The sequence below is a fragment of the Gopherus evgoodei genome, chromosome 1 (genome assembly GCF_007399415.2).
Source record: "Gopherus evgoodei ecotype Sinaloan lineage chromosome 1, rGopEvg1_v1.p, whole genome shotgun sequence".
Taxonomy (NCBI): Eukaryota; Metazoa; Chordata; order Testudines; family Testudinidae; genus Gopherus; species Gopherus evgoodei.
In genome coordinates this window covers 253838368-253860386 of record NC_044322.1, presented here as the reverse complement: position 1 = coordinate 253860386, position 22019 = coordinate 253838368, and the positions used below count along the sequence as shown (strand labels likewise).

General features: G+C 49.7%; 1 protein-coding gene across 6 annotated transcripts in view; it reads left to right on the top strand.

Moving 5' to 3' along the window:
• Positions 1-22019, top strand: part of IQSEC3 (IQ motif and Sec7 domain 3) — a 128925-nt gene that overhangs the window by 91549 nt on the left and 15357 nt on the right. For 5 of the 6 annotated variants that reach the window (XM_030543195.1, XM_030543213.1, XM_030543240.1 and 2 more), the window contains 4 exons: positions 3637-4730; positions 9191-9352; positions 19968-20090; positions 21229-21395. In XM_030543195.1, coding sequence (XP_030399055.1) covers positions 3643-4730; positions 9191-9352; positions 19968-20090; positions 21229-21395 — 1540 coding nt within the window. In that variant the 5' untranslated portion in view covers positions 3637-3642. Of the gene's footprint in view, positions 1-2866; positions 2918-3636; positions 4731-9190; positions 9353-19967; positions 20091-21228; positions 21396-22019 lie in introns of those variants that run through there. The other variant, XM_030543204.1, reaches the window with a different exon arrangement.

Sequence of the window (22019 nt, the reverse complement as noted above, 5' to 3'; positions counted from 1 at the left end):
AAGTAGGCAATTACTTGTGATTCACGGGGCTTACAAGAAGTGAGAGAAGGCCAATCATGTCTGCCCTTTCTCACCTCCCAAGTGGAAAGAGAAGGTTCCTGCAACAAGCCAGACATACATCTCCATAAGGTCCTGCTGCCGTGGAGTGCTAATGGATGCCCTTTGCCCTTGCTAGAGGAGGGGAATGGGCCAGTGGCTGTGTCAAATCATTAAATCGGTCCAGTGGCAAATGTGAATACCGTAGACTTCAGGAAATCACTGAGCTGCATGCTCCTGAAAGGGAGAGAGCGAGAAAGAGATTTAGTCCTATTGAAGTGGAGTGGCAGCATGGCCCAGTGGGCAGAGTGCAGAACTGGGAGTCAGGAGACCTGGGGTATATTCCTGGCTTTGCTACATAACTCCTATGACTGTCTCAATTTCCCCATCTGCAAAATGGGGCTCATGATACTGATCCTCCCTTGTAAAGCTCTTTGGGTAGAAAGTTCTGTCAAAGTGCTCAGTATTTAGATAGCTTGGCCTGTGTTTGAGAGCTCTTAGCAGGGCCTTTAGGAAGCAGCGTAGATTGGGAATACCCTCTGCTGTTAATTTCCCTAATAGCTTGTAGGGGTTTATAGAGTGCCAGGCATTGCAGTAAGAGGGGTGCCAATGGCTTTGGCCAATTCTTTTGAACTCTTAGACAGCTCCCGCCTCTCCCACTGAGAACCAATGCCATCAAACTCTGCTATTCAGAAACTGGCCTCTGCTTTGGAGGAATCTGCCTTTTATTTCAGATCAGCAATTACATCTCATCCTGGCCTCTAATAAGAATGGAGCATATGAGATTTACGCTTCCTAAATGGCTGTCACCTCTTTGGAAAACTACCAGGCTGCTGCTTCCCCTGGTCCTGCTGGGTTTTGTACCTTATTATTATCCCTTCTTTCAAATGGCTGCTTCCCCACACCCCTCCCTTCCAATAGGACTAGCCTCCTTGTTGATATGCCAGGCTATGGTACCCAGGACTCTGTCAGTTCCCAGTCACAGCTGGTTGGGTTGTGCCTGCACAAGTTAGGGTTTAATGGGCATATATTTAAATGAGCCTTGCTTACAAAGGAAGGTGGGGAAGGGATAGGTCCTAATTGCTCACGGAGGTGAGGGGGGGCTGTATGAGGAGACTGTTCTGCACCCCTTCCCATGCTTTAAAGATGTGGAAAGGGAAAGTCCTGATTGTATGCTGAAATGTAAGTTGGGTGGGGGTGGGGGGCAAGCTCAGGGTGTGATAAGTCTTGGAGAGCATCTCCTACTTGCGCCCAACCATCTGCTTTCCCCTGCACCCCAGGGCCAGCCCAAAATACCCCAGGGGCAAACAGAGGCCTAGTTCCTCTGCTAAGACCATTGACAAATTCTATTGTCAGTACAGCTAGCTCCACAATTTCTTTGTAGGGATAAATGGTCTGAAGGCACTTTGACCTTGATTCGGCAGGTGCGTACTTACCTGGCGAGCAGCAGGATGTGCAAAGCTGATGTGTTCCGGGACAAGTCTGAGCAAGGGCTCAGGGCTAGACCTGCCACTGCACTTCAGCTGGGGCCCGTGCTAAGCAAGTGCAAATGGTTCCCATTCTGATCTGGCAGGATTTGGCACCCACATTGCACTGGTATAAATGATTGTCCAAGGCAATGGAGAATCTGGCGCTGTGGGTGGGCATTAGGTGTCGTTCTCTGCATTACGGGCTGCGTAAGACAATCCAGGGCCCCAGGCACACTACAATACAGGCTCTGCCCCTGCACTATGGCCCCACCTCCCATTTGGAGTGGCACAGGCTCTCTTCTCCTGTCCAGGAGCAGCAGCAGGGCCCTACCCTGGAGTCCAGTAGGGACCGCGTGCTTTCTCCCGCCTAGAGAGGTGAGGGGTGGCAGTAGTCGGTACCTTAGTACTTAAACCAGCAGCTGGGGTGTATCTGTAGGGGTGGAGGACTGGGCCCGTAGCATTCTTCACTTGCCCACACAGTCATCTCTTGAGGTGGCATCTGCAAAAGCCTCTCTCACTCCCACAGTGGCAGATCTTGTAGTTAATAGCTTACTGAGACGCATGGAACAATTCTTAAAGCTATTGTTCCAGGCTCTCTGCAGACGCAGGCAGGTACTCAGTTCACTTTCTGAAGGTTAGCTTTGCAGCTCTGAGGTCCAGAAACCTACCGAAAAGAAAAGAAAGCTGAGATTCTGATGCAATCACGTGACTCCAGGAGCTGGGATCCTAGAAACCGCCATAGTCTGCCTATGCTTGAATCTGGTCCTGTCCACAGTGAGCATGTAATAAACCTCAAGGTCTTTGCACACCCACTCTTGAAACCGTGGGACCAGAAAGGCGTGCAATGCAGGCGGACACGGCGTGTCTGAGAATGGGCCTGTCCTCTGTACATAAGGCAATTAACCATGTGCTCCCCTTTTTACCCTTGATCCTGTCAATAAGCAGAAATAACTTGGTGGTCATGCAACAGTTCACTTTTTCATGCAGGATTGAGCCTGCCTATGCTCCCTGTCCTGTGCCTCATTTCTGCCGGACATTCTCACTCTCTCTCACCCCCCCACTCTGTACATGCGCTGTGCAGAATAAAGTCCTTTATCAGACACGGGAGGGACCTGTCAGGCTCAGCATTTTAGTCACATCTCAATGGGGATAATTAGGGTTTGTCCTTTCTGCTTCCCTCAGCATCATCATCCCTCATCTTCATCCCCACCCCCCATTGTCCTCTACTGATCACTCACCAGGACTGAGGCTGGGGCGATGTATGAAGCAGACAGACAGCATCCTCCTCTGGCACATGTCTTGGGCTTCACTTGCAGAGCAAAAATGAAGGACTGGGAAAAGGAAACAGCATGTGGGTTCATGTGAGCAACTGGCCAGACTGGGACAGAAGCAACCATAATCAAGTGCCCAGGGTAGGCCTCATGGCTAGTTTGCTCTAAAGTTGTCATGTCTCCTAGCTCTGTATGTGTGTGTGCTTGTGTCCTATGTCTCCTAGCTCTCGCTCTGTGTGTGTGTGTCCGTCCTAGCTGTGTGTGTATGTGTGTATGTGTGTCCATCTAACTGTGTGTGTGTGTGAGAGAGAGAGAAAGAGAGATATTAGCAGCTCAGGAGGTATTGCATAGTCTAGAGTCTGCTGGCATTTATTCTTAATAACTTTTCTTATCCTTTAAAAAGAAAGTTTCTCATCTTTTAGACCAGTTTTCTTTTTCTCCCTGAGTTGTTTTCGTTTGGTTGGTTGGTACCTAAAAAACACAAAGTGCACTGGGCAAAAGAGTGGAGAGGGGTGTGACCCAGAGAAATGTGGAGCACTTCTGTCACATACTGAGCAACCTCAACGTCCACTGACTTCCATGGAAGTTGAGGACACTCGTTCACAGGATTGGGTCCATAGTTTTTTAATCCAAGCCCTAGTTTAACAGTTAAAATTCCTTAGTGTTTTTCTTCTTCTTGGTGATTTCCCCTTTCTCTAGAGGCACTTTGCTGAGGTAGCTGAGGGATGTAGAAGTGTTAATGGAGATTTGGGAGGGTCGCAATGCAGGAGTACGTCACTGCTAACTAATCAGTGTATAAATTGGGGTCATGGACAGTTTTCAAAAGTCAATTAAAAATCTTGTTTGTGTGTGTGTTTCAGATCGAAATGCTAGAGCACAAATACGGAGGGCACCTGGTCTCTCGCAGGGCAGCCTGCACCATCCAGACTGCCTTCCGCCAGTACCAACTCAGCAAAAACTTTGAGAAGATCCGGAACTCCCTGCTGGAGAGCCGCATGCCCCGCCGAATCTCATTAAGAAAAGTCCGGGTCCAGAACTCTGAAAGTTTCTCTGCTGATAAAGCCCTGATGGAAGGGTACAACTTTGTGGGCATCCCCTTGGTGAGGTCTCCATCTTTGCCAGTCACCATCAGTGGGGCCCTAACTGAACTGGAGGACTCTTTCACGGAGCAGGTTCAGTCCCTGGCCAAATCTATTGATGACGCCCTCAGTACATGGAGCCTGAAGACCATGTGTTCCCTTCAAGATGGCAGCTCATACCAGATCAGAGAAACCTTCAGCGCCAGCTCAATGCAGCCAAACCAGGACTTGGAAACTGAACTGAAGGAGCAAGAGAAGGAGGAGGGACTGCTGCCAGATACTTTGCCCAAGAGCAGCAGCACCCTCATGATGGCCTTCCGGGATGTCACAGTCCAGATTGACAACAAGAATATCTCAGTCTCATCTTCTACCTCGGTGTCTATGGCTAACTGTCTTGGCAGCAGTGCCCAGACTGGGCTCTCTCAAGCTGCCAGAATTGAAGAAAGCCCAGGGGATGGGGAAAAGGAAGACAAAAAGGCCCAGGCTGCCCTGGAAGGGCTGCCGGACTCCAGGGTCCTCCAGAACAGTCACACCTTCACCGAGGTGAACGTTAACACCAACGGTTTAGGGGGACGCGGGATGGAGCAAGGACAAATGGTGGTGCAGAAACTCCAGTTTGACTCAAGCAATGAGACTGGGCAGGGCAAGGGCTCTGAATCTGAAAATGCAGACAACTCAGAGCAGCTGAGCAGCAGCAGTACCTCCACGTCAGCCAAGTCGGCATCTGAGGTATCTTCTAAGGAAGCGCTGCAGGCCATGATTCTGAGCCTCCCACGGTACCACTGTGAGAATCCAGCCAGCTGCAAATCTCCCACGCTTTCCACAGACACCATGAGGAAGCGGCTCTACCGCATTGGGCTGAACCTCTTTAACATGTAAGTGGCTAATGGGACTAAATCCTTTCATCTCACATGGCTTTCTCCATTGATGACAATAAGAAGGTATAAAAGGTATTGAGCTAGATTCATCCCTAGTTGTAACTCATTTATGTTCCAGGGTGCAACCTCCTGGGGACTGAACTCAGGTCCCCAGTCTACAGTGCAGGGGCTTTGCCCTGAAAGTAGTGAACTTAGGTTCTCTGGTTGCTGTCCTGATACTCCACCATAGCTGGGGAGTGAACCCAAAACCCCAATGGTTACTGTCCAGAGTGCGGAAGCTTGAATCCCAGCCATTGTCCAGATGAGGGGATTGTCCAGCTGGGGATAGGACACAGGCCCCCGCTCATTAGTGACAACAGGGCACTCTTGGGGTGGGGTTGTCCCCAAGCTCTGGTTACTCACTGTGGGGCTTTTCTGAATGAGAACAGAACCCAGGCCTTGTGATTAGAGTGCCGAGAGCTTAACTAGGTTGGGGGCGGGGTGCTTCAGCTGCTGCTTTCCTTCAGTATTTTGGGGAGAATTTTTCACCTGACAGATCCAATTTAGTCATCACAATCTATCGCATAGCTCAGAACAATGCCCTGTGAAAACAGCTGTCGATGTGAAAGCAAAGGCAGAGCAGCCTGGAGATTTGAGTCAGAAGAGGTAATGTGGAAGGTCACGTACCTTGGATTTGCGGAAGGCGACTGAGGCTCTATGAGGAACTTTGGGTTTGCTCATTGCCTGTAGATGAGACTCTCTTGACTGCAGTGAACTGGGAAATACAGTTCTTTGCCCTTTCACGATCTGATCATATCACTCTTCACTTTGGTATTCATTCCAATCCCTGGATGGTGACGTTAGCAGAATGATTTCTGAGGAGAGCCCAGGCTGCATACTAGGGAGAAATTTTGCACACACACATTAAGATGGGCCTTTTTATGGGGTACACACAGTCCTGGATAGGAGACGAGTGAGTGATGCACATGGATTGGATATGTGAATTATGAAGTCAGTGATTTGAGGACAAAGGGGTCTGGATGGTGCTTTATAGAGATGATCTCAGAGTACACGCACATCTTTTGGGTGTTTACCAGATAGGTTTGGGCCTGGTTCTGGATGGACGTTTTACCCTGAGACAGATTTAGGGGCACACAGAGATGTGGGTGGACATTTTGCCTGAGATGGGAATGGAACATGAACAAGTCGGAACATGTTCTATCAGAAAGAGGCTTGGGGTGTCCTTAGGTCTGGCTGGCAGTTGTGTGAAGACTGGAGCATAGAGAGGATGGACACCGGAGGTGGGTTTGTGGCACACACGTCTGGTTACATAGGAGACAGGCTCAGGTCTGCCCAATTGTTTTACAGAGACAGGCCTCAGGCCTGTTTGGGTCTGAATGGGTGTTTTATTGAAGATGGACTCAGTACTCAGCTTTTTGCAAGCTAAATGTTTATATATTTGCAGACATACCTGGCAACTGTGCCTGCACCAATCTGTCTTCGTCTGGCTCGAATTGTGTATATAGCTGACATGAGCTGATGGTAAAGCAGGGGTGTTAATGTTTTTTCCCTGCGACTCCTGCAGTCACTTTGGCTTATGCACACACGATGAACCAGCAGCTTGTTGACTGCTTTGGTCTTCTTCCACTCGCTGACCCGCCTCACCACATCTTAGCTCTCTGTGTGACTGGAGTCGTGTCAAATATGCATTGTTCAGAACCACATTCTCCTGGCCATGCCTTCCACCTGGTTGTGAAAAGTCATGCCTGTCACCTGTCAGAGTCAGTTTTTTTGGAAAGACATTTAGTTGGGAAGAGAGAAGGTGTCAGCTTGTCAGTCTGGGAGAGTGAAGTCTTCTGTTTATGCACTTGTGCAGAAAGGGCAGCAGTAGGACAGGCTTCTTCTGCGAAGACACACCAGTGAACCCCAAAGGGGACTGTCTCTGGGCTGAGAAAGCAGTTCAGTTCATATAGCCCATGCATTCCTTAGCCTCCCTACTGAGACTTCCAGCAAAGAGGCTACTCGATTGGTACTTACAGTGCTGTGGACGCTGCCCACTAGCAACTAGTCTGAGCCCAGAAAACCCATTTCATATCGTGCCATCAAACAGTCACCACTGGCCTGGCTGAAAAGTGACAGGCTCCACTGTCTATTAGCAATCTCACTGTGCTATTTAGTCCCCATCTGAGTTTTTAGCAAGTGATACTCTAGATTGGACCTGGCCCTTGGGAACGTAGTGATTGCCTTTATGCTGTGGCACCTTACCCAGTCCGCACTCCACAGCGAGGGGGTGGAATTCCTGGGCTGGAGCATTCCTTATGATGCAGTGTTGCTCTAATAACTGTGTTTGTGTGTGGGCAGCTAGCTGTGTAGGTGGAGGGAAAGCCAGTAGGACTGTAAGAATCCGACAGCACGTACTGGCCAGGCTTAGTGTCTCAGGGACAGAGGAGAACGCCAGGGGCCAAATTCAGAAGTGATGTAAGCGGAGAGGTAAGATACATAATGTGGATAAAATAAATGAAGGTAACTGGCACAGAGCACAGTGTGGCATTCAGTCACTGTGCTGCTTGAGAGTGCATCACACCTATTGGTATTTTCTGGGGAACAAATTCTGTCTCTGGCAAACGCAGGGGGAAAACTCCTTTTTAGTCAATGGGAGTTTCGAGTGTGTACATCATGTTATCTTCTAGTTGCAGCCAAGGGAATGTGTGACTGATGAAATATAAATTAAAGGGAGATGCGGGGTGGGACCTGCTTTTTTTTACATCTTCCTGTTTGTTACTTCTCCTGCACCATCCTCCCCCCTTTTCCCCAACCCGTACATCCACCCACATGGTATGACAGTTCCATTTGCAGGCCACATTCAGCTCTTAGGTACATTGGGGTAAATCCAGAGTAAACCCACTGGCTTCAGTGGAATTACTCTGGATTCGCACCTGTAGCTGAGATCAGCCCCTGGCATTTGGGCATCTGCTGAGGTGCCCCAGAGGTGCATTTGCAGATGCACTTTCCAGACCCTTTCACTGCTGAATTTTAATTCAACACAACACAACACAACCCTTTGTGATACTTGTGTTTGGAAGTGTTCTTTACACTGACTCTTCAGAGGTGACACATGAGCCTTGTGGGGTAGCATTGCAAGTGCATTTTGCCCGATGTACATGATGTGTTAAGTAACAGTTAATGGGCTAAGTGAGCCTGGGTTTTTCAGTGAGGATTTGACCAAACTCCCATGTGCATACTGAATGGGATGACTTGCTATTTTTCCACTAGGATTATCACTTCATCAATTGTCAGTTCATTCTGTTCATGTAATTCCATGGTATTGTCTGCCCCAGGGGGTTCCCCTTCAGGGGACAATGCACTCTCTGGCATGCTGTTCCATCCTGGGTACGGATGAGTTGTTTGCATAGTCCCTAATCACCCGGTAGATCTGAGCAGTGAAAGTCACGGAGGAATCAAGCACTCATGTGCTACTGTGCTGTTTCCCCCAAGAAGCTGCTTGTGCAAATTCATTCATTAAGCCTTTGCAAAATTCCCCAGCGCCAGGGCTAACGACAGAAACGGGACATTCCTGCCTCCCTCACGAGGAAGCACCAACCACCCTGGATTGAAGAACCATGAGGAATTTGGAAATCATCTCAGCGTTCACCAATTTCCCTGTGCATCTGACTGACAGCCAGAGTGCTGTCTGCTAGAGTGCATCACAAGTGACAGCCTGCCGGAGGGGCAGGAGAATAGGGACAAAAGAGATTCATGCAAACCTTCAGTACGCCCCTGTGTGCCATACACAGACACGTGCACTCACACATACATGCTCACACACACACAGGGCCACATAGATACACCTGCACCCAGAAGCACACACATAAACACACATGGGTTACACACGCATGGTGTATATTTGTGCACAGAAACACACATGATCTCAGAGATGCTCATGCACATGAAGACATGCAGAGGCGCACACAAACAACACACACTCAGGCGCAGACACTTGCAGAACCACACCTACTTGCAGAGTCACACACGTGCAACTCTCAGAGAGCTCCATAAGCAGACAGAGAGGGACAAACATACTGACACAACACACAGAGCTGCTCTGGGGTTGGGGCTGCGGGGAAGGTTATGGCCTATTTAGGCTGTGTCCTCACCACTAGGTTCTCATTGCACGCACAGTCCCTGTAGAGGCCCCACTCTGAGTGGTCAAGGCTGCCCCACAGAGTGACACACCAGCTGGACAGGGACCATGGATGCTTCTGTCCTTGTAATCAGAACCATTTTTACCCCCTTAACCTGTGACATGGTAGGACCCAGGTGAGGCTTCCCCCCTGCAGGCTGGATGGATCCCCTAGGCCACACTAGCATGCACGTTAATGGGAGGAATGTGAGAGAGGACTCCCCAAGGGGACTCCTTCCAGAGACCATGGTGCCCCAAAGGGAGTGTCTGGCTCACCGTCCCTGTCCTTCTCTTCCAGAAATCCAGACAAAGGGATCCAGTTCCTGATCTCTCGGGGTTTCATCCCAGACACGCCCATTGGGGTGGCACATTTCCTGCTCCAGCGCAAGGGCCTCAGCCGCCAGATGATCGGGGAGTTCCTGGGCAACAGCAAGAAACAGTTCAACAGGGACGTCCTGGAGTAAGTGCGGAGACCCGTCCCCTCTCCCCGCAACTGCTCTCCCCTTCTGAGTGAGTGTGCTCTGTCCCCTTCCTAACTCCCTTTGCAAGTGTGTGTGCTCCCCACTCCGTCTCTGTCCTCCCCTGCCCCTTCTGAGAGTGCCCTGCCCCCCCTACTCTGAGTGAACATGCCTGCCCCTCCTCACATCTCCCCCAGCCGCATGGGTTAGCGTGCTCCACCTTCTCCTTGTCCTGTCCCCCTACACACACTTTTCTGCATCCTGAGGGGCTGCTGCGGCTCTGCTTTCTTTGGTGCTGCTGCAACCGCTGTTCTGGCCTTTCAGCATCTCTTTCCCCGGAGCTCCTTCAGCCAGCTAAGATTAATGTAATAGTCCCTGGCCTGACTGAGAGATCACACTGGTATGAGTCAGCAGCCAGAACCACCGGAGTCACTGGATTTATAGGCATGGAAAACTGGGGTGAGCAAGATGGAGACCAGGCCCCATGGCTTCCTCAGGTGTTAAAGATCCCGTGGCACACTGTGGAAGGTGATTGGGGTAACAAGGGGAAGAGAGGCGCTGCCTTGTGGTTATGGGACAGGTTGAGGAGTCGGGAGAGTTGGTTCCATTCCCAGCTCTGTCACTGCTCTGTGTCCATCTGTAAAATGGGGATAATAAATATGGGGGCCAAAGCTGTGGGTATGTGTGAAGTGCTCAGAGAGCCTTGGCTCGAAGACACTCAAGTAATGGGTTATTACCTTTGCAATCCCCAAGGGCTGGCCAACAGTGCCATTTCATCCGCTTCCATGGGCAGAGGGTCTCTCGCCACACAGCTGCCTCCAGCACCATTTCTGTTGGGTTCCCCTGCCTGATCGGCCTGTCTCAGGCTCCCTTCTGATCCTGTTCAGCGGCTACCCTTGGTGGGTCGTTCCACTAGGCATCGCTGACCCTGGTTCTCTCCTGGTCCTGCAAGTCAGAGCCCCTTCCATCAGCCCTGCACTTCAGGCTGGAGACTGCTAGTGGCTTTTTGAGACCCATATGTGCTTCCCCAGCACCTGCCTTCAGCCAGTCCCGGCCTCCTCCCCACCATGGTCTGCAGGCCCATCACTCACCTGCTGCCTCCTGACTTTGGGACAGTGAATGGGGACAGGAGGAGTCATACCTGGTCTTCTGGCCCCTGTCTGAGATGGCAGGCTTTCCTCCAAGACTGGCTTCTCTGTGGGTACCAGGCTGTGTGCTGGTCTCCCTCCCTTTACTTCCTTTACTGCCCAGCCCTGAAGGATCTATTCCCCTTCAGGTCACTCATGTAGGGGAGGGTCCTCTGTAGGGGCCTCTCCACCAGCAGAAGAAGTGGAACAGCCACTGCTTGCGTGCTGGCTCAGCACTGCTCTTGGACCATGACAAACAATGCTGCCAGGGACAGAGCCAGAGCCAAATGTGATGGGTTGGATCACAGAACCCCCTTGGAAACTGCCACCTGATGTGCCAGGACTATCTCTGTCCCTGCGTTCCTGCCCTGGCAGCTTAGGACTTCAGTGCACTGCCTGGTTTGAGCCAGACCCGCTAGCCTGCTGCAAACCCAGACCCAGGGACTGAATCACGTCCCCTAACAGCTGTAGGCTTAACTGAAAGAAACTTACAGAAGTGTTCCTGTCTTTAACTCTCAGATGTCCAACTCCCAAAGGGGGCTAAACACAAATAAATCCGTTTTACCTTGTATAAAGCTTATCCAGGGTAAACTCATAAATTGTTCACCCTCTATAACACTAATAGAGAAATATGCACAGCTGTTTGCCCCCACAGGTATTAATACATACTCTGGGTTAATTAATAAGTAAAAAGTGATTTTATTAAATAGGATCTAAGTGGTTCCAAGTAGTAACAGACAGAACAAAGTGAATTACCAAGTGAAATAAACTAAAACACGCAAATCTAAGCCTAATACAGTAATGCTACTGAGAACAGATAAAATCGCATCCTGAGAGATGTTTCAATAAGTTTCTATCACAGACTGGACACCTTCTTAGTCTGGGCACAGTCCTTTCCCCTGGCACAGCCTTTGTTCCAGCTGAGGTGGTAGCTAGAGAATTCTTCATGATGGCTGCCCCATTTGTTCTGTTCCACCCATTTATATATCTTTTGTATACGGTGGGAATCCTTTGTCCCTCTCTGGGTTCCCACCCCTCCTTCTCAATAGAAAAGCACTAGGTTAAAGATGGATTCCAGTTCACATGTCACTGTAAGACTTCATTACCCACTTGCCAGCACACATGTCTACAGGGAGACTTACAAGTAAAACAGAGCCATCTGCAGACAATTGTCCTGGTTAATGGGAGTCGTCAAGATTCCAAACCACACAAATGGCTCATACTTTGCATAATTACAATAGGCCCTCAGAGTTATAGTTTATATTTCTAGTTTCAGATACAAAAGTGGTACTTTTATACAAATAGGATGACCACACTCCGTAGATTATAAACTTTGTAATGATACCTTACAAGAGACCATTTGCATGAAGCATATTCCAATTACATTATATTTAAACTCATTAGCATATTTTCATAAAATCATATAGAGTGCAACATCACACCAAACTCTCCTGAAAATCAAGGCAGTGAAAGCAGGAAGGGTTTGAGGCAGTGTATCTGCTCAGTCCTGCTCCTCAGCAACTGCCACCTCCAGGAGTACAAAAGCGACCTGCCTTTCTTCTCTCTCGAGGTCTGATCCTGTGAGGTCGTCCCTAAAGTCAGTGAGAGACAAGATTACCCACCGCTGACTCTCCAGAGAAGCTCAGCATGGGCCCTTAGCCATCTATGCGTCCGCACGTATCATAGCTCTCTGCTAGAGCTTTCTTTCCATAGGGATGGAAGGTTTGCACTAAATATCGTTATAAATCAGAGATGGGCCTGAACCTGGAATGTGCCCCCTCTCCCATTCTCCCAAATATTGACACTCAAATTCCACAATTAGGACCTGTGATGAATAGAACTGAACTGGAAACCCAGATTCCCCCCTTCTCCCCCCCATAACTGGGGGGAAGGAAGAGATGTCAAATCAGGAGCCAAACTTGGGTTCAAATTTCAAGGCCCATCACTGCCATAAATGCCATGCTATATCAGGGTTATTTTATTGCCACAGGTGCCTGACCATGTATCCTGCCTTTCTGTCTCATATGCTGCGTGTATATTGATCCCGCCGTAATTGAGAAACATGGTCTCTCAAATCATTTCATGCTGAGCGCCACAATTAAAAGTAATTGCCTTTTTCCCCATCAGGCAATGTGTGGACTGCATCTCCAGACAGAGCCTCTTTAAATTCAAGCCCATCTTCAGTGCAGAGAGAGGGGTCGTTGCGATAGCAGTAGGTAGATAATTCCTCCCAGCCCTAGGTTGTGCATCAGCCCCCACTGACAATGTTCTTATCTGTCTCTCGGATAAACAAATGAGTGAGAGAGGTTCCTACAACAGAGCCTGTGCCGTGCATCCCCCTGTAAATATGATGTAGATGCCATGTCATTATTACTGCGCATATCAGTATTGCTGTGAGTGCTTGTGTGTCCTGGTGTGTTAATGTACCTGAGCACCATCCTCATCACACGTGGCACCTCCAAAGAACTTTTCAGCCATAGGTCTCAAAGCATTTAACAAAGGTGAAGGAGAATCATTGGGTCCATTTTACAGATGGACAGAGAAGTTCTGTGACTTGCTATCGTGGGGCAAATGCATCCCGTTCCCCTTTGGCCCCATAGTTAAGTCCACCCAGCTACCCTTATCCTCAGGGCCGTAAGCCCTAATGGCTAAAGCCTCTACGGTGGCCCTTCTTCACAGGGTCATGTGACCTAGTGGCCAGAGTCACTGAGGCTTCCCTCTCCCTCAGGGTGATCTGGCCCAATGGCCAGAGTAAATAAGGCTTCCCTCCTCCACAGGGCTGTGTGGCCTAGTGGCTGGTCAGGGGAGTGGGCTGCCACCCAAGAGTGAGTGCTGGCTAAGGTAAGGTAACTTGAGCCCTTCCTGCTCCACCGGGTCCCAGCCCAGTGCCCTGACAATGGCAAATGTTCTCACCACTGAGTCAGCGGGGATCCAACCGCAATACGCTGATGTCCCCTCCAACAACTAGTCCCACTGGGCTACTTCCTACCCTGTCCCTGATACCATGCTCTGGGCATCTCCAGGGTCTCCGGGCTTCTCGGCCTGTGTGGCTCTAACCTCTTTGGGGCATCCTTCAGTACCTGGGTATCTGTTTGGGTCTCGGCACCTCTGGCTTCTGTAGTCTGGGGCTTCAGAAGCTCCCAGGCTGGAGCCTGCAAAGTGCATCCTTCCTCCTCAGTGGTCAGCCCTGACGGAGCTGAGTTGCTCCCTTTTATACTAGTGCTTCAGTTGGAGTATGTCCAGCAGGGGTGAGGGGGCGGGGCTTCCTCTGCCCATAGTGTGTGTTTAGCCTCTCCTTGGCCAGTTTGGGGCAAGTGCACCCTGTCACACTTGCCCAAGATCACTCAGTGGCCTGATCGCCCTTTTACCAGCATAAGTCGGAAGCATTTCCTTTCAAGTTAATAGTTACACTGGCATGAATTAGCAAAGAACTGGCCCACTGAATCTATGGCAGAACCCATCTCCGATGGCTTAGTCCCATGCCCTAGCCACACTTAGTGTGTTAACACAACACCAGAGCACCAGTGTCTCCTGTCCCATCAGCAGAGTAGTGTCCTCGTATGTTATTGTATCAGCCTATGTGCATTGATTGGTGTGTTTAATGTCTACAGCCTGCCCAGATATGCTCTTTCTGCGATGTACTGTGCTGCCAGCAGCACTAGTGCCCTCCCTCCTCCTCTCAGCTGCACAAGTAGCCACATTATCACAAGTGCTTGGGTGGCAGCACTGGGTCCCCCTGACAGAGCATAGCTGGGTGGGCGATAGACCCATGCAGTGAGCATGACTGAGAGCACGGGGGTACAAATTACACACGTGAGTCTGAGAATCCTGCCCTTCATTGTTGCAAAGTCATTTCAATTATTTATGAGATTTACTGTGTTAATTTAGCTGTAGTTTCATATGAAAAGCAACAAAACACTCGGTTGGAAAAGTGAGCTGTAAGCATTCTTCTTATCACAGCCAGATTAAATTAACCAAACCAAATTAATAAATAATAGGACAGCCTTTAAAACAGCTGTGAAAGTCTCCAGCCTCCCTCCTGCACTCAAGTGCTGAGCAGCATGGCCCAGGTCACAAACTACTGGTATCTTTACTCCTTTTAAAGCAGCAAAGAATCCTGTGGCACCTTATAGACTAACACGTTTTGGAGCATGAGCTTTCGTGGGTGAATACCCACTTTGTCAGATGCATGTCTGCGGGCGTGCTGCTCTCCTCACTGTCAGACACATGTTGCCTACTCCTGTTGGCTTCCAAGGACATTTTGGGCTATTAAAGACCGTCAGTCAGGCAGATGGGCAGGTGATTTGCCATCTGTTTCTTTTGTCATTTAACAGAGTTAATAATTGCACGAATATTTTTGCATCGTCCTTTAAAAATGTGACCTCTGTAATTCATGCTTAGTGAGTGTATTTGAATGCAGACAAGAGGAATGTTCTGTGCAGATCACAATGCGTGTTAAATATCCAGGGATGTAAAGATCTTTAACTAGCACAAGATTTGGCCAGTTAAATTGTTCCCTACTACCCGCAAATCAGGACTTCCAAGCCCCTACAGCCCTTAAATAATACTCTCCTTTCCACCCACCTACCCCTCCCTCTCTCTCTCTCATCTAATTTCATCTCACTCAATGAAATCTACAATCATCAGCATGGTAGCTAGGTACTTTATGGTATTTGAACACATTATGGATTGCATTTTCAAAAGTGCCTAATGACAGAAGAGCACAAGTTCCTTTGAAAGTCAATAGAACTGCACTCCTAAGGGCTTGTCTATACAGGGGAGTTTACCAGCATCTTGTGCACTTTTGAAAATCCCATCCTATTCCTTCATTCTCTGTTCACCCAATAAGACTTTCTAGTGCAAGAACCCACCCTCAGACTGAAGAGCACCAGCACATCTCCCACTGGATTCTATTCCCACTGCTCCTGCAGTCAGCCAAGCAGACTCAGTAGACCACCAGATATGACACATTCTCTGCCACCCTCATGGACTGCACAGAGCCAGCCCAGAGTATGAGGATCTAAAGCTCCAGCTCATGTATCCACTAGACCACTGATCTGATTTCAAAGTGGTTTTTAAGATGTCTGCATATGACGTATTCCACACACACTGTCAGACAGGTCACATTGCTGTGTGGGACGGGACCCAGTAAAAAAACATCAGCATTCACAGTATTGAGCAACGTTCTCATTCTTGCCTTTATCTCTTTCTCCAGCCATTCTTTCTTCTGTGCTTTTTTAGTTTGATGCTTGCTTGCTTTTGTTCTCATTCCTTTATTCATTCTTTCATGCTCGCGCTCTCTTTTGCCTTTGTTGACATTCATCCTTTCATCCTGTCTTTTTGCTTCATTCTTTCATGCCCTCTTTCTTCCATCCCCCCTGTTTTTGTATCGGGAATTTCATACGTTCCTGGTTCGTTCTTGAGTCAGTTCTTCTGACCTGTGCCATGAATGAAGCTGGCAGCGCCACTGGGGCTGGATTGCTTGAGCTCTGGGTCACGGGATCCTGGGAAGGTCAGAGCGGCTGTCCTGATTCGTCTGCAAAGGAGGAACGTGGGAGACATTGCGGTGAATAGGGGCAGGTCACCGTTAGAATGCAAGCGCTCAGTTTGTTCTGACGCATTCTCCTTGCAGGCGTGCTGCTCTCCTCACTGTCAGACACATGTTGCCTTCCCTTTCTCTATTGGGCAGTGAGGCAGAGAGGAGCTCCTCTTGGGAGAGGGAAATTCACAGCCAGAAGCACGAGGAGGCAGCTCTCAGTGAAGGAAGCCAGTTTGCTATTTCACCCATTAAACTGTCCTTGGATTGGCACAGGAGACTTCCTGGCTACCCCCAAAACAACCACACTCACCAAGGAGTTAGCGTCCCCTGTTGAGGGACCCTGGGATATTTGCATTACAAGAGGATTTGAGCTGGGGCTGTGCAAAAGCTTCTGCACCAGAGGCGAGACCGTGGATTTAGTTTATCTACAGATTGATAATGGGGGGATAGGGAGAGACGTTTGCCTAGTGCTGCCAACTGTGTGCAATTTCCTGGGTAAAATCTGAGTTATGCAGGAGGGAGCTGTGCATGCCACTGCCTCCCTAGTGCAAGGAGAGCCAGGTGTGCGGTACACCTTTGGGACAGGGAGGAGACATGTACACAATGCAGATCGCATGTGACAAGTACTTGTGCACAGCCCAGCTTCTGCTCCTGCACAGACACTCTCATGTCATTAGGTCTATAGGCCTGGCAGAGCACCCCTCAGATAGGAAGAGCCAGGCATGTATTTGCAGTCCCCCTTGTGTGAAGAGAGCGGTCTGCACTGGGGAGTTTGTACTGTGCAAAAAGGACTGTATACACAATGCAGCTTCTCATTTGGGAAATGGGTTGTGAGGTAGAAAAGCTGGCAGGCTGTGCCATGAACTTCCCATACCAGGAGGGCTGGTGTGTATGAAGTAGTGTCTCCTTACCAAGTGAGTTGGCATGCACACTGCAGCCACTTGAGCCCTGGGAGGGCTAGCGTGCATGGCACAGCCTCCCTCGTGCAAGGAGAGCTGTGCGTGCAGTGCCTTGTTCCCGCGTGGAGCCGCTGGCATGCGCAGTGCAGCCGGCCTCATGTGAGTTGAGCTCTTCTCTTCCAGTTTGCCCTGAAGTTCTATTTCTTTTTGAGGGGAGAGGAATGTTATTTATTAATATCTTTGAGTCTTATGGTTTTAAGAGTTTCCACCTGGCTGCCTCTCCTCAGCTCCCTGCCTGAGCCTGGGCTGTGAGTTCATTGCAGACGCTTTTAGTTGCAGCCCAGCTCCCGCTGCATTGTCACCTGAGCGGAAAAGCTTGAAAATAGGTCATTGTGCTTGGTTGAGCTGATGCAAGCCCCACACGGTACAGCTGCTTCTTGCCTTCTCAGAACTCTTTCACCATGAGTCTCCATTGCCACGATTAATCCTCTGCTAAATGCCTTGCGGCACAATCATCACTGGCACGATGCCTCTACATACGTTTTGCTATCAGTGGGTGATGTGCCTCTGGGCATACTACCTGTGGGCATGAGGCCCAAGGAGCAGCAGCTAGGAATGTAATAACAGTGAAAAATGATCCCACTGGGCGCCAGATCCATCCCCAGGGAAAGCTAGGCATCTGGACTCTGACCCCCAGGGGATGCCAGGTGCCTGCGTTTTGTGCTCTCTTACGTCTCAGGTTGTTGGGGGTGTCTTGAATCAAAATACCAAACCTCATTTTTGAGGTGTGCAGCTATCAACTTAAATGCGCATGTCTGCGCTCAGCAGTGACCAGACTCCCAAAGTCCTGTCTCAGTGTGCACTGCAGAGCTGGATGGACTCTGAGAACAGTCTTTCATCACTTGTTCCACAGTCAGGGCCGGCTCCAGGCACCAGCGTAGGAAGCAGCTTCTTGGGACGGCCAATTCAAAGGGGCGGCACTCCGTCTGGTATCGGGTACAGCACTTCCGGGTCCTCAGCGGCAATTGGGCAGCGGGTCCCTCATTCTCTCTCTTCCTCTTTGATCTGCCACCAAACTGCTGTCAAAGAGGAAGAGCAGGAGGACCCGCCGTCAAACTGACACCAAAGAAGCGTCGCGACTGAACTGCCGCCGAAGTGCCGCTGCTCTTTTATTTTATTTATTTATTTATTTTTGCTGCTTGGGGTGGCAGAAAAGCTGGAACCGGACCTGTCCACAGTGCTGGCTGGTCAGGAATCTGGCGGGGACGTGCTCAGGCAGTTACACTGCCCTCTGCTTCCCTGCCTCTTAGTCCATCTGGTTGCATGGTCGTAGCCATCTCTGAGGCACAGTGGTGCTTGTGTGGAAAAATGAGCAGGCCTTCTTCGGTTATGGCACATGGAAGAGCTGTGTGATCCTTGACATGGATGCAGGAACCCACTCTCATAGAGCCTCACCCCCATCTTACTTCTGTTAGTGCAGCCAGCTCTGGGGAGAGGCAGTTTCATCGAGTTGGATGCTGAGCTGCCTTTGCACCAAGGACCTGGAGGCTGAGGAGATTCTGTCACTCTTGCAGAGCTTGTGGCTACTGGCTACTGGCCAAGGCAGTCCAAGCTCAGCTTCCACAATCCCTGCCTCTTTTGCTGGAATCCCATGAGAAGTACTATAGAGTTGAGTGTCAGTGAACAAGCACCTAAATGCTACAGTTTGTACTTTATAAAGGCCTTAGAGAACCTTTAAAATGCTGCTGGAACCTAAGGAAATCTGCCAGACAAACGGAGTGTCAAGCCCAGCGGAACTGGCTAAACCAGATTTTGTCACTCCTTTGCCATTTCTACTAGCTCTGCATTTCCCAAAGTGCTGGGCATGATCCTCTGGGCGGGAGACAAAAGACTATACGGTGGCAGCACAGATGGGCCTCTCAGCTGCCCTCCAGGGTCTCAGCTTTAATTTTACAGAGAAAAAAGCAAGTCTGCAGCTGTTACATCTGGGAAGAAAACCTTCAAAACAAGAAGTGAGTGCAAGAAAGGAGAGGAAGTGTCACATGCTGAAGTGTGTAAAGCAGCCTTTCTCAAAGTGTGTGAAGAAGCAGTGTGAAGGAATAGCCAGTAGGGAGCAGGAGACGTACAAATTATGATGTGCAGACTTTAACCCCAACATGGCAGAGTTGCAAGGGGCAGGAAGAGGGGGAGGTGCAGTTGGTCTCACTTGCCTGAAGGGGAGCTCAGCTTTCATCAATTCAGAGCCAAAGGAGAAAGGATGTAGGCATAGGGGGGTGTTTCTTTCCACAGTGTCCTAGACTCTGGCAACAAGAGTTATCACTGGGGCTCAGTCAGGGCTTAATTTGTGCAAGAGCTGAACCCCGGCACCTCTGGGCTTGGCAGTTCATAGCCCCGGCACCTTGGGGCTTGGCAGTTCATAGCCCCGGCACCTCGGGGCTTGCTGTGTCAGTTATGAAAGTAAAAAAATTGCTTGAGCCCCAGCACCTGTTTCATTACAAATTAAGCACTGGGCTCAGTGCAGGGAAACAATGCACTGGAAGAGCTTTCTATTTTTAAATGTTACATCTGCAGAGGTGGCTGCTGCCATGAACCTGCTAATGATTATCCAGAGGAAAACTTCTCCAGCTCAGGGCCTGAGGGAGGTGGTGTGAGGAAGGTACGGATGGTAAGGGGGATGGGTGTATAAATGAATGGTGATAGATGTGCATGCAGAGGCAACGGCATGAATTGCTGGTGTGTAAGAGAGGGATGGATGAGTGGACAGATTGTGGATGGATTGGAGGGGATGAGTAGTAGTAGGAGTGGCAGTGAGTAAATGTATTGGGTCACTGCATGGGTCAGTGTGTGAGCAATGGACAGACGACAGGAAATAGATGAAGAAATAAATACATGGCTATCCATAGGAATTGCTCACATGCTGTATAATCTGTAGGAAGTTCTGCTGGCATCACTGTCTGCCTTGGTAGGTTGCTTAATGAGCCCACCCTGTGTCTCTTCAGAGAGTGTTATTGTGGGCTTAGCGCTGAAGGAGTTTGTGTTCCTCTCCCCTTAGCTGTGTGGTGGACGAGATGGACTTCTCGGTCATGGAGCTGGATGAAGCTTTGCGGAAATTCCAGGCCCACATCCGTGTGCAGGGAGAGGCTCAGAAGGTGGAACGGCTAATTGAGGCCTTCAGGTAGGAGAGCCGTCGCTGCAATGTGCCTGTGGCCCTGCTGACTGTGAGACACCGACTGTTTACACTGAGGAAAATAAGAGCTGGGATGTGGGGGTGGCAGGAAATAGGTAGAGTAAAAGATTGACTGCAGTGAGAGTGTTGTTTACAGTGTTGTAGCTGTGCTGGTCCCAGGATACTAGAGAGAGGAGGTAGGTGAGGTAATATCGTCTATTGGACCAGCTGCTGTTGGTGAGAGAGACAAGCTATTGAGCTATATAGAGCTCTTCTTCAGGTCTGGGAAAGGTATGCAGTGTGTCACAGCTAAATACATGGTGGAACAGATTGTTTAGCACAAGGATTTAATCGGTGATGCAAGAGACCATTCAAGGTGAAATGGGTGGTTAACACTTCTGCAGCTGTAGGACAAAGGAGAGGGAGTGACAGAGCTAAACCTCCCTTTGAAGGAAGGGTAATTCCTGAGGCAGGCTAATGAGTAAATCCCATCTGTCCTGCAGGCACAGAGATGTCTGTCTCACAGGAACTCAGAGGTATTCATGGTGCAGAGCGGGAAATCCCTTGGAGGACTGAGGCAGTTGCAGGTTTCTAGGACTGCACAGTGTCCTGGGGCCAGAGTGAGATGGACCCTTACATGGGCTGTGCAGCGGGGAGAGTGCACAACGATCCTCCCTACCCCTGCGTGTGCGACCCACACACAAGGAGCAGCCATAATGGCACTGGGACCACTCTTTCAGCACATGCCTGTGGGTACTGTGCCCTGAAACAGGAAAGTAGTAGGTGGGCCCAAGGCTTCACCCCCACCCCCACACCAGCCACGCTTAGGGGAGCAGGGTACACTAGCCTGTGGAGCCCCCTCGGACACAGTTGCACCCTGAGCTCCCTGTGGGGCAGTAGAGCTGATGCTTAGATGGCACAATTTGCCCTTGGCGCATAAGTTGTGCCTTGGGAGAACAGCCAGATACTCCCAGTTTGTGTGAGATGAAGGCAAGTGTGGTTGTAAAGGAGTGATTTGCTCCATCATACTGAGGTCCAGTTGAGGGGGAGCAGTCTGGGCCCTGCCACATGTACATCTGGGGTAGACTGGCCTTTGATTTCCACTCTGGGGTCTCCATAGTATGTCTTGGCATCCCTCCCACTACAGCCAGCGGTACTGTATGTGTAACCCGGATGTGGTCCAGCAGTTCCATAACCCGGACACCATTTTCATCCTGGCCTTCGCAATCATCCTCCTCAACACAGACATGTACAGCCCCAACATCAAACCCGACAGGAAGATGATGCTGGAGGACTTCATCCGGAACCTGAGAGGTGAGGGTGTTGCCTCAGGTAGGCATAACGCCTGCTGCTCCAGATTCTTTGCACTAGGGCTGAAGCCAAAGACAAACTGAGGCGTTTGTAACGGGGGCTGCTGCTCTCTGTGAATCTGAGTGGGAGAAGCTTGAGTTGGAAAAGACCTGTTAGGTCTTAGCTAGTCCATCACCCAGTGGATCAGTGCAGAATTGTCCTCTACAGTATATTCTCCAGCAATATGTCCAGTCCACTTTTAAAAGACTCAAAGGGTGGGGTTTCCACCATTTTCTTGAGAGACAGTTTAATAGATGTCACAGTTCAGAAGTTTTCTTTGATATTGAAATTTTCCTTTGCTTGATTGCATCCTAGTTACGTCCTCTTGGGTCTCCTGGAACACCTCCTTTCCCATCTTGGTACTTCAAATATTTGGACAAGATTTCCGGATAGCCTAAATCTCCCCTCTCTTAATTGCATGCTATTCCCTCTAACTGTCTATCCTCAGCCCTCTCCTCCTTGCTATCCACACCTGCCTTCTCTTATCTTGGGTCTCACTTTAGTTGTCATCTAACCACGATCCACATACACATCATCTCTTAATCTTGAATGGAAGTGGTTGAAGCCCCGCTACTGGGGACACTTACA